The 16,128-nt window shown below is 41.4% G+C and overlaps 1 protein-coding gene and 1 long non-coding RNA gene across 4 annotated transcripts in view; one reads left to right on the forward strand and one right to left on the reverse strand.

The window, feature by feature from the left end:
* Nucleotides 1-16,128, forward strand: part of LOC132210893 (uncharacterized) — a 297,035-nt gene that overhangs the window by 259,660 nt on the left and 21,247 nt on the right. The window lies entirely within an intron of this gene.
* Nucleotides 1-16,128, reverse strand: part of LOC125462404 (uncharacterized) — a 347,507-nt gene that overhangs the window by 230,991 nt on the left and 100,388 nt on the right. The window contains exons 14-18 of the mRNA XM_059653886.1: nt 14,195-14,353; nt 8,376-8,500; nt 3,533-3,823; nt 1,832-1,990; nt 469-653 (exon numbers count right to left, since the gene is read on the reverse strand). Coding sequence (XP_059509869.1) covers nt 469-653; nt 1,832-1,990; nt 3,533-3,823; nt 8,376-8,500; nt 14,195-14,353 — 919 coding nt within the window. The remainder of the gene's footprint in view (nt 1-468; nt 654-1,831; nt 1,991-3,532; nt 3,824-8,375; nt 8,501-14,194; nt 14,354-16,128) is intronic.

The following is a 16,128-nucleotide window of genomic DNA, read 5'->3' on the forward strand; positions in this document are numbered from 1 at the left end:
TACGCCTCCTTAAGCACTGAATCCACCTGTCCCGCTACCTTAAGGGAGGTGGAAGGTCCCTCTGTTCCTCGGTCCTTCCTGGGGTCACACCATTCATCATGTATTCCCACCCCTTGTTTGTCCTGCCCAACCGTAACATGTTTCTATGTTCTTCACACCTGGCACAGAGCACTGTCAAACCAAAAGCAGCTTACTGTTGGTGGTTTAACAACGTCAGTTAATTGTTAACTGGTTATTGTGGAATGGTGGACAGAATTCTGATTTTTGCACCATCTCTCCTTCCGTAATACTGAAGACTGGCGCGATGACCCATGTTTACACACACTGGGTAAGGGGTGGTTGTTGCTATGACATCCTGCTTCAGATGTGGCCACATTCACTTTCAGGCAAATTTTGAGACGCGCAACAATTCCATTTCATTACACCACTCCTTGCATTTAATATTGTGAAGGTATTTTATATCAATACCTTGGTTTGACGAAACCAGTGATGATAAAGTCTGTCCGTTGCTTAACATCGATGTTCCCTTTAATTTTAATGTTTGTGGCAGCTGATGCGTTTACAGCAAGCCTGAGAGGGAGGCCTGAGATGGACGAAAACGTCAATTCCTCTGTAGCTAGACTGATCCTTCTGTTATACTGAACTTCCTGACCCTACAGAAAACAATGAGATGAACTGAGTGACTATACAGAAATATTAAGTGCAGCAGGAAGGAAGTTACTACTGTGAATTTCAGATTCACCTAATCACCTCAGAGTCAGTCAGATGTACATCAGGGAAACAGAACTTCCTGTCCAGCTTGTCCATGCTGACTAGATATCCTAAATAAATCTAATCCCATTTGTTAGCATTTGGCCCATATCTCTCTAAACCCTTCCTATTTGTATACACACCCAGGTTTTGAATGTCATAATTGTACAGCGTCCACCACTTCCTCTGATTACTCATTCCATACACACACCATCCTCTGCATGACAAAGTTGCCCATTAGGTCATTTTTATATCTTTTCCCTTCCACCTTAAACCTATGCCCTCTAGTTTTGGACTGCCTCACCCCAGGGAATAGACCTTGTTTACGCCCCTCATGATTTTATCAACCTTTATAAGGTCATCCCTCAGCCTTCAGCCTATTCAGCCTCTCTCTATAGCTCCAATCCTGGCTAACATCCTCATAAATCTTGTGTGAACCCTTCCACGTTTCACAACATCCTACCTACAGGATGGAGACCAGAACTGCATGCAATACTCCAAAAGTGGACTAACCAATGTCCTGTACAGTCACAACATCACCTCCCAAACTCTATACTCAATGCACTGACCAATAAAGGCAAGCATATCAAATGCCTTCTTCACTATCCTGTCTACTTGTGACTCCACTTTCAAGGAACTATGAACCTGCACTGTAAGATTTCGTTGTTCAGCAACACTCCCCAGGACCTTACCATTAAGCGTATAACTTCTGCCCTGATTTGCCTTTCAAAATGCAGCACCTCACATTTACCTAAATTAAACTCCACTCCTGCCACTCTTCGGTCAATTGGCTCATCTGATCAAGATTCCATTGTACTGTGAGATAGTTGACATAGTTTCTAGGCAAGCAACCCATTTGATTGTCTGTTTTTGCTTCCTGCCAATCATCTGCCAATATTACAGGCTTGATGATACACCCCACCAGAAAAATCATTTATTTGCTGCCACATTGGAGAATGTATCGATTCATCTTTGAATGATCAATTATAATTATGAGTTGAATGGTTTAAAATGAACAAAATGGCTTCATCAAATATTGTTCCCATTGTTTATGGCCCAAAGGGTAAATTCTCTCTTCTACCTTTAATAGTTTGATGGCAATTTCTGCCATGTCTAGGGAATATTGCTTTATCTGCGTCCTCACATCGCTGCAGTCTAAAAAGCTGAGCTCATTTCCAAATATCTTCATGCTCAGGCCACATGACAGCTTCTTCTTCTTCTTTGCCATCCGTTTTGTAAACTAAATCAACAAAACAAGACAAAGGTTTGAATAGGATATAGGGAGAAGGGCAAATTAATCATAGAACACACTCTGCGCACATAGTCATGAAGCTGTACAGTATGGAAACAGACCCTTTGGCCCAACTTGTCCATGCCAAATCAGATATCCTAAATTAATCTAGTCCCTTTTGCCAGCATTAGGCCCATATCCCTCTAAACCCTTTCTACTCATATAGCAGTCTGGATGCCTTTTAAATGTTGTCATTCTACTAGTCTCCACCACTTCATCTGGCAGCTTATTCCATAGGTGCACCACCCTCTGTGTGAAAATGTTGCCCCCAGCTCCCTTTTAAATCTTTCCCCCTCACCCGGAACTTATGCCCTCCAGTTTTGAACTCCCCCATTCCAGGGAAAAGACCTTGAGTATTAGTCCTATCCATGCCCCTCATCATTTTATAAATCTCTATAAGGTCACCCTTCAGCCTCCAACGTTCCAGGGATATACACTCAGATTCTGAAATAACCTCGGGCCATCTAATTGACTCAAATTCAGCTCAATTATATTGCAAGCAAAATACAAGCTCTGGCTTAGGGCTTTTCTGGTCCACGTTCAAGTCCCAGAGATGTGTAATAACAATTCTGAAAAGGTCAATTAAAAAATATCTACAAGCTGTTCCTTAACCCAAGCTAGTGAGAAAGTCAAACACTGTTGTATACTCTCAATGCATGCTTATTATCGGAACTAAGTGTGAGACAGAAAAATCTTCAGAAGGCACTTGCCCTCTGCAAGTGCAAATTGTTTTACTTACAAACCAACTCAGGAATGTACTTCACCTGAACTGTGACTGACATTTTATACAAAGTTATGGTAACTTTTCAATTGGGATATGGTCACTCATTTCTGATTCCTTTGGTTTCTTACATCAGCATACACTATTCCAAGGTCAGTTCAAACCTGTTGGCCCAGAACTTCTTTTAAATATTAAGTTACAATAGTAAGTTATATCATTTATTCTGGGGAGTTCCACTTTTTGAGTAAAATACAAAATAATTTAAATACATATAAGGTTTGTGAAATCTAGTAATACATTTTCCAGGTACACAATTGACAACTGAATGCAAGTCATTGAGTCACAGAGTCATAGAGCACAGAAACAGACCCTTCAGTCCAACCGATCCATGCCCACCATGTTCCCAAATTAAACTAGTCCCAACTGCCTGCGTTTGGCCCATATCCCTCCAAAACTTTCCTATTCATGAACTTATCCAAATGTCTTTTAAATGCTGGAACTGTACCTGCTTCCACCACTCCCTCTGGCAGTTCATTCCATGCACAAACCAGTCTCGATGTAAAAAGGTCGTCCCTCATGCCCTTTCTAAAATTTTCTCATCTCACCTTGAAAATATGCCCCGTAGTTTCAAACTGCCACACCATAAGGGAAAGACCCTTTTCCAACTATAGTTACATATTTTCTCTTCAAGATTCCCAATTTAGATCATCTCAGATTTAGCTTGCTTAATCCTCCCACTCGAGTTGATATTTTGATAAGTGCATCCTTACTTTGGCCTCAAGTTCATAAATTCCACTGTAGTCCACGTTGTGGCAGCTCTGTTTAGCCTTTCGAAGCCTGGGTTTCTCCACCTGCTGCCTCGCTGCAGAAAGCTTCCTGAGTGAGTGCCTCCGTCCGGCTCCCAGCTTCTCCACAGACTGAACAGAAGACTTCAGTGGATTTCTCATCCTCCATTTCTTCCCGGAATTTTTCATGCCCTTGGGAACATCCATCAAAGGAGCTTGTTTGTGACCAAACATCTTCTGCACCAGGTATTCAGCATTTTCAAGTCGAATGCTGACCTGTAAAGGCACAAGCAGAAAACACTATACTATAACATCACACTCATTCCATTTACCCTCCATGCTACAAATAATCATCGCCCTAATATGCAAAGCTTTATCTGCAGGGTCACTTATCCGTACTTTTGGAGGAAAAGAAAGGGTGAAATCATGCATATGAGACCAAAAGGTCTTAATTATTTCACCACAGATGAAAATGCAGAGCTTGTGTACAATTATTCCATTTCGGCTATTTCAGGGTGCTGTTGTTTCATTGGAGATAATCGCTTTAATATCTGTGCTTACCTACTATTGTCATCAATTGCAATTTCTAGATTGGAATCCCCAAAGTTCTAGAGCCCAGGTAAAAGTAGCCTAGATTTTCCAGGCAGGTATAAGCCTGAATGGAAGTAGGCCTGTACAACAGGGGATGCACCCTAACCGTTAGGCCAGTTAGTTCCATTGGAATAATAGAGGGCAAGTAGGCAGGGATAAGTCTGAGATCTTCAGTAGGGTACATAATGTATGGGTCCCCAAATCAATGAGTGTCGCTCATCTCCTAGAGGCTCTTCCCCTTGACCCCCCAAAACACAAGAACATCAGAAATGGGAGCAGGAGGAGGCCATTCAGCCCCTCATATCCATTCAACTACTCAGTGAGATCAAGGCTCACATTCTACTTCAACACCAATTTCCTGCCCTATCCTCATAACTCTTGATGCTTTTAATGCATAGAAATCTGTCATAGAATCCATACTGATTGGAAGCAGGCTATTTGGTCCAACTAATCCACATTGATCCACCAAAGAGTGCATACCCTACACACCCCCTTACCCTATTCCAAAAATCTTGCATTTCCCATGGACAATCTACCTAGCCTGCACATCCCTGGACACTATGGGCAATTTAGCATAGACAATCTACCTAGCCTGCACATCTTTGGTCTGAGAGGGGAAACTGGAGCACCCAAAGGAAACTCACACAGACATCACCCCAGGTGGAATCGAACCCAGGTCCCTGGCGCTGTGTGGCAGCAGTGCTAACCACTGAGACACCGTGCTACCCAAAGCTAAAGCACCTCAGACTGTTTGACCATGCTATTAATCACATTCTTGACTGTAGTCAACAACTGAGCTTCCACAGGCCTCCAGAGCTGAGAATTCCATTTGCCTCTGAGTGAAAACAATTCCTCCTCAGCTTAGTCCTAAATGACATGCCCCTTTACTCTGAGACTCTGTCGCCCAGATCTAGATCCTCAAACTGGGCTAACACCCTTCCTGCAGCCACGTTGTCAATCCCTGTCAGAATGTTACAAGTTTGAATGAGATCATCTCCCATATACTTCCAAACTCCAGAAAATATATATCCAATCTATTTAATATTCCCTCAAAGGACAGTCCTCCCATCCCAGAAATTAGTTCAGTGAATCTTTGTTGCAATTCCATGACAAGTATATCTGCAGGGAAGATCTAAACAGCACAATACTCTGTGTGGTCTCACCAAGCCCAAGGCTGATGATTGCAAATAAACTGGGGTCATTTCCAGTAGCGGTAAGGTGCAGTAACCCTTTTTGGGCCTTCATCAGTTCAGTCACTGACCGGGAAATTGCTTAGTTATGTCAATACTGCTATGGGTTAGTCATGGAGAAGACGGTGAAATTAATTGCTTCAGCTAGCACAACATGCAGAAGATAGGAGCAAATTATTTCAGATGCTGGAATTTGTATTGAAAACGCCAAGTGCTGGAGATAACAGCGGATCAGGCAGCTTCCGTGGAGAGAAAGCGAGCTAACGTTTCGAGTCTAAATGACTCTTCGTCAGAGCTGAAGACTGCAGAACCTGCTTTCATGTAGCTGTAGAATGCGCTGTTGCTAGTCTCACAGCCAGCTGCCTGATTGCTGGATGATCTGAGGTGGCCTTTCGAAGCAGCCCTTCTCTGGTCTCTGACTCCTCCTGCACTGAGGTGCTACAGCTGCACGTAGAGTGTGCTCCTTTCTTTGAGGAACAACAAAAGTAGTGGGCAAAGTCAGTCCTGAGTCAGCTGTGCGGTTTGCGAAGCTTTTGGCGGGGAAAGTCCAGGTCTATCGCTCGGCTTCTCAAACTACCACTTGGCATTGATTCCCTGTTTATAAATCAGGGAGACCAGCACAAGAACAGGAGGCTTCATTCAATCCCATGTTCAGAAACCATCTGAAAGGTGACAAAGAAGTTGATTTTTTCAATGCCATTGAGTGGAGATTTGGTTACTTAGTCTAGAGTGGAAGTTCTCACTATAGCACTGATAGGAACTCCATTCAAATGAAAGGGCATTTACTGAAATCAAGACTGGAAAACCCAGTGATGTATGTTTGAGGGCAACAGAAAGTGGTTTTGAATCTTCTAAAAGCAATGTGAGCTCTAGAAAAATTCTCAATGCCTTTAGAATGAAAAAAAGCTCCATGTAGTAATTTAGAACTTTCAGTTATTTCTAAAGTTTTTTTTAATCCTAAGGCCAATTCCTTTCTGTGCAGAACTGCAGTAGATGAGGGAACTATCTACATCTTTTTCTTTCCACATTCTTAGTTTTGGAGGAAGAAGTTGAGTGGAGCAGTGGTTACCTTCCTCACACTGTTCCAGATATTCCCAAGTTCAGATCCCATCCCAGGACGTGCTGACCAAGAAAGATGTGCTCCAAACACAACCACATAGATTTAATGGGAACTGCAGATGCTGGAGAATCTGAGATAACAAAGTGTGAAGCTGGATGAACACAGCAGGCCAAGCAGCATCTTAGGAGCACAAAAGCTGACGTTTCGGGCCTAGACACTTCATCAGAAAAATCAGATTTTTCTGATGAAGGGACTAGGCCCGAAATGTCAGCGTTTGTGCTCCTAAGATGCTGCTTGGCCTGTGTTCACTTAGATTTAATATCAAGTTGCAAAGCCTTCCAAAGTACACCAATAACAGGCAGCAAGACCAGGAGAGATTCTTAGTCAGCCATATGAAGAAAATATCTTTGAAGCCATTGCCATCACTCCCCAAGGAGCTGGACTACAAGTACCCTGTAGCTTGGTGACCAGTTTCATTGTTAACCCAGTTCTACATTATGATTTCTCTTCTGCAGATTGAATCTAATACTAATTCGATGGATTAGCCTCCACTCCCGCAGTAATGGCCCCATGCAAAATAGATTTATAGCTGGGCATTGATGTCGCCAGAGTGGGATTCAATCCCAGTTCAGACTGAAGACCTTCTCTTTGCCCTATCTGTGGTGGAGCTACCAGAGCTACCTCCAGGCAGACAGATGAAGAGGAAATTATTGTAGCTTTGTTGGTGAAAGAGACACCATAATTGTCAGAGACTTTGCCATGTGACAGATTGGAAGGTGCGTGAGGTACAGAAGGAAGCTATTTGATCAGACACAGCCAACATAGACAAATTAACACCCATGTTGGAAAGAGGCAAACTAATTGATATGGAGTACTTGGTTTTTCAAAAAGGATATGAGGTCGGCCATTTAGGACTGAGATTAGGAGAACTTACTTCACTCAGAGTGTGATGAGCTTGTGGAATTCTCTGCCACCAGAAATGGCTGAAGCTACAATATTGAATGTTTCCAAGTTAGGTATGTCTTAAGGCTGAAGGGACCAAAGGGTATGGAGAGAAAGCAGGAAAGGGGGCTGAGCTGGATGATCAGCCGGGATCATATTGAATGGTGGAGCTTGCTTTAAGGGCCAAGTGTCCCACTCCTGCTCCTATTTTCTATGTTTCAATACGAGAGGCATTTGATATGGTCTCAAACTGAAGGTTGTTGAAAATAATTAAGAGCTCACGGTGTAGCGGTAACAAATTAGCATGGATAGAAGTCTGGTTAGTTTTTGTATTTTTTATACCTTTCATCTTGGTGAGATTTTGTGCTCGGACCCCAAATTTCTTTGATTATCCATAGCTCTCAGCTTTTCACCAGTATATCTATCTCCCTTGGGTCCAAAAAGAACAACTTCACATTTTCCAGCCTCCACCAGACTTATTCTTAATATTTACTCAGTCCATCAATGCCCCTTTGCAATTTTCTGCTTCTATCCAGATAAATTACTGTGTCATCTAACTTGGTTTACCAGTAACTTTGGATATCTATTCCTTCATCCAAGCAATTTACAAATATAGTGGAAAGCATCAAAAGTGACTGTAATAAACTACTGAATTCAGCTTTCAACCCTTTCCTGATGAAGACAAAAGTTGGTTAATTTTATAATTCTCTTGTAGTGTTAAGACTGTTCTCAAAATCAGTAGATAACATCTATGTTACACAAATGCTGGATATCTTATTCCAAAGGGCTGTGTGATGGAGCTTATACTCACAGTTGGTTGAGAAATCTGGTGGAGCTCAAACAAAATCTGATTGATTACTTAATGGAGACTCGCGCCCTGTAAATATTTTAAATGAAACTTATTGCGCCTGTCCGTGACATTGATGGGGACCAGATTGGTGCCAAATCTCTTCTCGGGTGAAGCATCTGAAACACCCAAAACATGCTTCTGCAGATTAAATCACATTTTCAAAGACAGCGTTTCATTTGTTTAAATATAACCTGCCTCAAGGAGGTTGACAGCGTAGCCCATCACAAATACGGTCAAATTTGCCATTGCAGAGCGTGGCATGAAGGACTTGGGAGAGAAAACAAGGGCTGCTTCTGCATTTGCCCCAACAGAGGATGTTTCTGCAACAAACAAATGCAAAACAAAACATCAGAGCTTGGATTGTCGAAAGTGTCTCTCTTTCAAACACTAAGACATCTTTTTAACTATTTATTTCACACAATTAGCGCAAGTACAGAAAATGTTACAACAGAACTGAACAAGGATAATTTCAATGCCAGGAATTTCCTCAGGCGTTTGCCTGAACCCATCACTGTAATAACATTATCCATGACTTCACGGTGATTGAGTCAGACCACCCTGAAGAATTGCTGGCTAAGTCACAGCAAAGAAAAAAAAATTATAGAGTGAAACACTGTGTATTACAATAAAATTTTAAACAGCACAGGCTTACTAAATATCACCTTTATCAAAAAAATAATATAAAAGGTGACATATTACTCAATAATTAATTATAAATAAATTCTTCATTCGTTTGAACACACTGAACTTGTGTATTGTTGAAAAACCTCGTGTTAGATCAAAGTTTTCCATCTTGCAGTCATCAGATTAATTCACAAGAAATATGAACATAAACAGAAACAAAAATTCATATCATATGTGAACACACTGCTGATTGGTGGAATCATTGCCATAGAGAATGCATTAGATAAAGATGATTGACAGTTAACCACAATACTTTAGGACATCAGATTGGCTTTGAAATTTACTGAAATTCAGCTTATTGCTGAAAGAGGGCATGTCAAAGTCATTCTGGGGGAAAATGGCCCCCGAGCACATCATTTCCCACTGTGTATCACAGAAATTCATGAATAGGCTTAAGACTGTCTCTTTTGGACCTACTACCTCTGTAGGAGCTACACAAATGGTGTTCACCACTAACACGACGCCGCTGTTAAGCCAAGAAGACATTCTGCCCATCACTCAAATGAACAACGTAACGTGAATTTCAGTGCCAGTGTGGTGCTGGGTATCTTGACTGTACGCCCTAAAGATCGAAAGGTCATAGCAAACAACATTTCGCTTTGGTGGTTCACAAGAAGTAACTACTAACCTACTGCATTTTTAAGACTCACTACACAGTATCCAACATTAGATGTGATTCTGCAATTTGTGTTTATCTTTTAACTTGACTTTTTTTAACTGTAATGTTTAACTTTTAACTTTATGTCCCTAATTTATGCTAGGAAGAATGGTAATGCAGAGCTTTTAGCTTTATTCTTTATCTCTCTATGTTTGTACCTAATCTATTTTAGGACCTAAGATTTGTACCTAGGCACTTTGTACCTTAAATAGCACCAGGTGTGGCAACATTGTACACTTTGTACACTCGTTCTTACATGTCACAATAAAACGTAATTCTAATTCGAAATAACCTGCATGTATGAAGAATTATGCTGACAACGAATGTCGGAGTTTTAGTCAGGTGGACAATATGGCATCTTTGCATGTCCTGGAGGTGCTTACAGTCATCTGTAGGGTCATGGGTATTGCAGACAGGAAGAACAGGCACTGGGACTAAGACTGTTTCAACCCAACATGACATGATAGTCATTTACTAGTTCACCTCTCTGGGCAATATCCTGGTCAATCCAGTCCACCTACTTCACTTCACAGTTTGTTAATTAACTGTCAGTTATCATTAACCTGTTATCATTAACAGGTTCCCCATGGCAGCATATCTGCCAATCAGTGTCCACTTGCCAACCAATTCGCGCTCTCTTCTTGTGCAGCAAATATGTTGGTTTCCTCCCTAAATTGGTATTCTTGCAAACTGGTCTGATGAATACAAGACAAAATGTTTTTTTAAAAAAAATGTCCTTTTTCAGCAAAACTCTTGTTTTTTACATTTTGAGACAATGCAAGCATATTATTTGCTGTTATCATCTGCTAAACTGAACATTTAGAGTAATGGGCAGTTTTAATGCGCTGACCACAATGGCAACAATCTGATCACATTATCTTCATTAGTAATACACCAGAACTGAAGTTTCCAACTGCTACCCTTATTGCTGAGATGGAGGCTTGGAGACTGAATCACACTGGTTCAATGACTATAATACTGTTTTCCAGGTATGTGGCATGATGTTACTGTTGCTCCCATAAATGTTTCATTTAGATTTTTCCAACAAAAGTAGAAGTCCTACTGGAATTACCAGACAAGGGGGCTACATTTCAGGAACCAGAAACGAAGAATGTAAAGTGTATGCCTTTCAAACTCAGAAACAATGTATTCATTTAAGGACCTGAACAATGGCTGTAACTTTATCTGTCCAATCTTCCTATTCTCCATCCATCCTTTCTGAAAATAAAACTGCTTAAGGCAAAGCACAGTTCTAGAAGAAAGCAGTTTTCTAGTGGGTTATCTAGGGTTTAGTGGAGAATGGGCCAAATGCTGGCATATTGGATTACTGGTCAGAATGGACAAGTTGGAGCGAAGGGTCTATATCTGTGCTGCATGACTCTATGACTGTGAACATTCTTCAGCAAGATCAGAGAAGCATACGGCACTGGGAAAGGACATTTTGCTCTTTGGAAGAGCTACACAACTAGTCCTACTCCTCCATAAATGTTATGCCATAAGTGTGCAGCACTGTCTACATAGAATCCCTACCATGTGGAAACATGCCCTTCGGCCCATCAAGTCCACACTGGTCCTCAGACATCCCACCCAGATCCATCCCCTTATAACCCACCTAATCTACACATCCCTGAACACTACAGGCAATTTAGTATGGCCAATCCACCAAGCCTGCACATCTTTGGACTGTGGGAGCAAACCGGAGCACCCGGAGGAAACCCACACAGACACGGGGAGAATGTGCAAGCTCCACACAGACAGTCGGCCGAGGGTGGAATTGAACCCAAGTTCCTGTTGCAGTGAGGCAGCGGTGCTAACCACTGAGCCACTGTGCCACCCAGTATATTAAAGCCCAGATGTGTGTCAATTTGGAACCCTTTAAAAATGGAAAGTGTGATTGCTTTTAAGATCCCAATTCCCAGTCTGACTTTAGGCTATTTTCACTGGTAAGGGATATAAGTGGATTAGGTAAAACGATGCTGTGGTCCAGTGGTTAACACTGCTGCCTCACTGCACCAGGGGCCTGGGTTGAATTCTATCCTCGGGTGTATAGAGTTTGCACATTCTCCCCGTGTCAGCATGGGTTTCCTCTGGGTGCTTTGGTTTCCCCCACAGTACAAAGATGTGCAGGTTAAGTGGATTGGCCATGCTAAATTACCCATAGTGTCCATTATTGTGCAACCTGGGTGGGTTAGCCATGGCACATGCAGAGTTACAGGGATAGGGTGGGGGCAGGTGGTCTGGATGGGCTGCTGCTTGGAGGGTTGGTGTGGACTTGATGTGTCGAATGGACTGCTTCTGCACTGTAAGGGTTTCTATAACTAAATGCAGGTAGTATGCACCAAACTGTGCTAGTGTCATGAGGTTGAACAATCTGATACCTCCCACAATTTTTACAAACCTGTACCCCTTGTACAAAGATATATGGGTTATGGCACCACAAAAGAGGTGTGAAACATGGGGGAATGCCCTGTCCTAAATAGGGAGCTAAAAGCAGTCACCTGTTCCTGGAATCTTTTTCAGTAACAGGTTTTGAAAAAGAAAATCAAATTGTTCTTTAAGGCTCAGAGGTTAAATGGTGTTTTGTTAGTTGGCAATTATATTGGTCAACCTGGTTGACATTCATTTGAGTAACTTCCCACCAGGAAAAATGAAGAAAACATAGCTTGGGATTCTTAAATGTAACAATGAGAAGAGATTTAAATCTCCCAGCTCTGCAAAACTGAAAGAAAAATATCTGCAATTCTCACTTAAATAAGAAAGAAAGAGCCACTAGTTTCTGGAATGCATTGGTTGACTGGTGTCCCTTAGAAAAGAACTGTAGCCAAATGTCTTGCCATTTCAGCAGACTTCATTGGCTATGAGTTACAATGGTTTGTTCTCATAGCAGTGTTCATTACACATGCTTATTTGAATTTCAAAAGCTACAATACCACGCATCTTAGCAGTAGGCTATCTTCATAATTTGACAGACCATTTTAAGAGATTATTAAAGGATTGTCTGCTTATGATGTGCTTCATGAAATAGATGTTTGTTTTTTGACAATATTATAGCCTTAAGAGGAGTATTTTGTTCTGTGCTTCTTTGGGGAGGTTTTAAGACAGAGATGCTGAGCTGTCTATTTGTGTCCAACAGGGTAATCAGCTTGTGAGGCCTTAACTTGTTTTTAAAAGTTCAAACAATAGAAGCAGCCTAAATGGTGTGGTCAAGCTCACACAGAACCAAGATTTTAGTTTTAGTGTTTCGGTAGCAGCTGCTGAGTTCTTGAAGTTGGATGTGGAAGCTCTTATTCCTCTGGGCTGCTCTTCCTGCTGCTAGAATTACCTATGAGGCAATCAATTTTTTAAAATTTATCTTTGCCATTGTTGTGTTTATGGAATGTTACTTTACTGGAACAGTTATTGTTTAATAATTAAATAGTCATTATTCTGTTAAATTTTCCAGCAGAGTGATTATTCCACTTTCTTTTTCTTTTGTTGTATTTTAACCTTAGTGTATCAATAAAGTGGGCTTTGCTTCAAGACAGGTAGTTTGGCAAAACAAATTGCATCCACTTTAAAATAAGAAAAAGTTAGGGTCTAAGCTAATATCTTAATATATTTTGAAGAAGTTTGGTCTCGTCCATAACAATTTTCTTTTCCAACAAATGGTCTATTTCTAGTTTCTTTTATGCAAGAGAGGTGTTGTTTTCAGTACGATGTGTGTTTGAATGTAGATCTATTACATTGCTGTAAGTTTAATTTTTTGCACCTCCATGTTGAAGACTTGGGTCCAGTGGTATGTTCGTAGTGAATAGTGAATGAGTCAGTGAGTGGCTGTGGATGAGACAATCAGGATAGGGGAGGGGCATGGAGTGTGTAAGGGAGCATGAGGTATGTGACAGGGCAAGAGGAGGCATGTGGGGACAGTGTGGGATGGAGAAGGGTAGAGTTTGAGGGCCATCATTAAAACTGGACCAATGTCCACCATCCTACCTTCCACCAACCCACCTGACACCTTGGACTAGGTGGGGTCTGATTCCATCATGTGCTCTCTCAGTCTCCTCAGAGCTGGGTGCTATTAAGTTAAGAAAGGACTTACCTTCTGCCTCCACAAAAAATATACCCTTAATCCTCAAGTTGTGACTGTTCCAGATCCATCCTAATGGTAAACATTTCATTTACCATCAGTCTTCCTATTATCACCATTAACCCAAGGCTCTGAATCTGACATCTACTAACAAACGTGCTGTATTTAATGAATATTTGCACTTTACAAAGGGGGCTCTTTTATAATGCTCACTCCACTGGAATAGCCCTGTGCTAAAGCAAAATGATAAATCTTTTCACAACAAACCATGTATCAGGCTACAATACCTGAATCCAGCAACACTGATCAATCCATCAGGATATTATTCAACTTTTCTCGAGATGTTTGCTAAAACAAAAAAAAACTATCTGGCTTGTTAACTAGTTATTACAATTCTAAACTATACCACCTGAGAAAACTTTAATGCTCCAATTAGCCACCCATGGGTCATGCATCCAGAAACATTTTTGTTTTGGTTGAGGGAAGTGCAATGTGTAGAGATCTGTTTTTGCTGCCATTTGACCGTACATCTGGATTTGATATCAATTAATGGAAATTCCCTTGAAAATATTGAACTTACTCAGATTGAACACATTAGCACAGTACCTGATTGGAAGGTGGCATCCACATAAGATGAATATTTCCAGTGTTCTAGGTCAAAATCTTTAGTGACAATGTCATTTGGAAGACTTTTCTTAATCTGCTGCTTGAGAGGGTCATTAGTTTCCAATAGCTGTGACAGATGGGTCCATACAAATGAGCCGACTGTGAAAACAAATTTCATTGTCAAGCGATAAAGAATGATCAATCTCGGGAAACTAGATTAGTAGATGTTGGAATCAAATAATTGAGTCTCAGGTCATTCCAGGATTGGATCTTACACACAGCAATCCTTCCTGAAATCAGATGAAACAACCTGGGCAATTTCTAAATTTATTAAAAGTGCTTCTCATTGTATGAGAACAAAGACGTGTTAGCAGCGTCGGAAAAAAAGAGTCACTAAAACAGATTCTGAAAGTGAGTCTTGTTATAAATAGTAAATAGTAATTACTGACTCTGCATAAACTTAATCCAGGTAATTATCGACTGGTGAGCCTGAAATCCAGGTAATTATCGATGAGTGAACCTCGAGTGATGTCAGTGTGGTAGGGAAGCTGCTGGAGAAGATACTGAGGGAATAGATCTATTCCCATTTGGAAGAAAATGGGCTTATCAGTAACAAACAACATGGTTTTGTGCAGGGAAGGTCATGTCTTACCAACTTAATAGAATTCTTTGAGGATGATGTGACAAAGTTGATTGATGAGGGAAAGGCTATAGATGTCATTTACATGGACTTCAGTAAGGCGTTTGATAAGGTTCCCCATGACAGGCTTATGGAGAAAGTGAAGTTGCATAGGGTCCAGGGTGTACTAGCTAGATGGATAAAAAACTGGCTAGGCAACAAGAGACAGAGTAGTAGTGGAAGGGGGTTTCTCAAATTGGAGTCATGTGACCAGTGGTGTTCCACAGCAATCTGTGCTGGGACCACTGTTGTTTGTGATATACCGAAATGATTTGGAGGAAGGTATAGTGGTCTGATTAGCAAGTTTGCAGATGACATGAAGATTGGTGGAGTAGCCGATAGTGAAGGGGACTGTCAGCGATTACAGCAGAATATAGATAGTTTGGAGAGTTGGGCAGATAAATGGCAGATGGAGTTCAATTCAGGCAAATGCGAGGTGAGGCATTTTGGAAGATCTAATTCAAGAGTGAACTATACAGTAAATGGAAAAGTCCAGGGGAAAATTGAGGTACACAGAGATCTGGGTGTTCAGATCCATTGTTCCCTGAAGGTGGCAATGCAGGTCAATAGAGTGGTCAAGAAGACATACGGCATGCTTTCCTTCATTAGACGGGGTATTGAGTACAAGAGTTGGCAGATGATGTTACAGTTGTATAAGACTTTGGTTTGGCCACATTTAGAGAACTGCGTACAGTTCTGGTCGCCACATTACCAAAAGGATGTGGATGCTTTGGACAGGATGCACAGGAGGTTCACCAGGATGTTGCCTGGTATGGAGGGTGCTAGTTATGAAGAAAGGTTGAGTAGAATAGGATTATTTTCATTAGAAAGACGGAGATTGAGGGAGGACCTGATTGAGGTCAACAAAATCAAGAGGGGTATAGACAAGGTGGATAGCAAGAAGCTTTTTCCCAGAGTGGGGGATTCAATTACTAGGGGGTCATGAGTTCAAAGTGAGAGGAGGAAAGTTTAGGGAAGGTATGTGTGGAAAGTTCTTTACACAGAGGGTGGTGGGTGCCTGGAATGCGTTGCAAGCAGAGGTGGTAGACACAGACACGATAGTGTCTTTTAAGATGTATCTGGACAGGTACGTGGATGGGCAGAGAGCAAAGGGATACAGACCCTTAGAAAATAGATGACAGGTTTAGACAAAGGATCTCGATCGGTGCAGGGTTGGAGGGCCGAAGGGCCTGTTCCTATGCGGTAATTTTCTTTGTTCTTTGTTTTCCATCTGAATTCCGTCTATATGGATCAC

Source organism: Stegostoma tigrinum, chromosome 23, assembly GCF_030684315.1.
Source record: "Stegostoma tigrinum isolate sSteTig4 chromosome 23, sSteTig4.hap1, whole genome shotgun sequence".
Taxonomy (NCBI): Eukaryota; Metazoa; Chordata; class Chondrichthyes; order Orectolobiformes; family Stegostomatidae; genus Stegostoma; species Stegostoma tigrinum.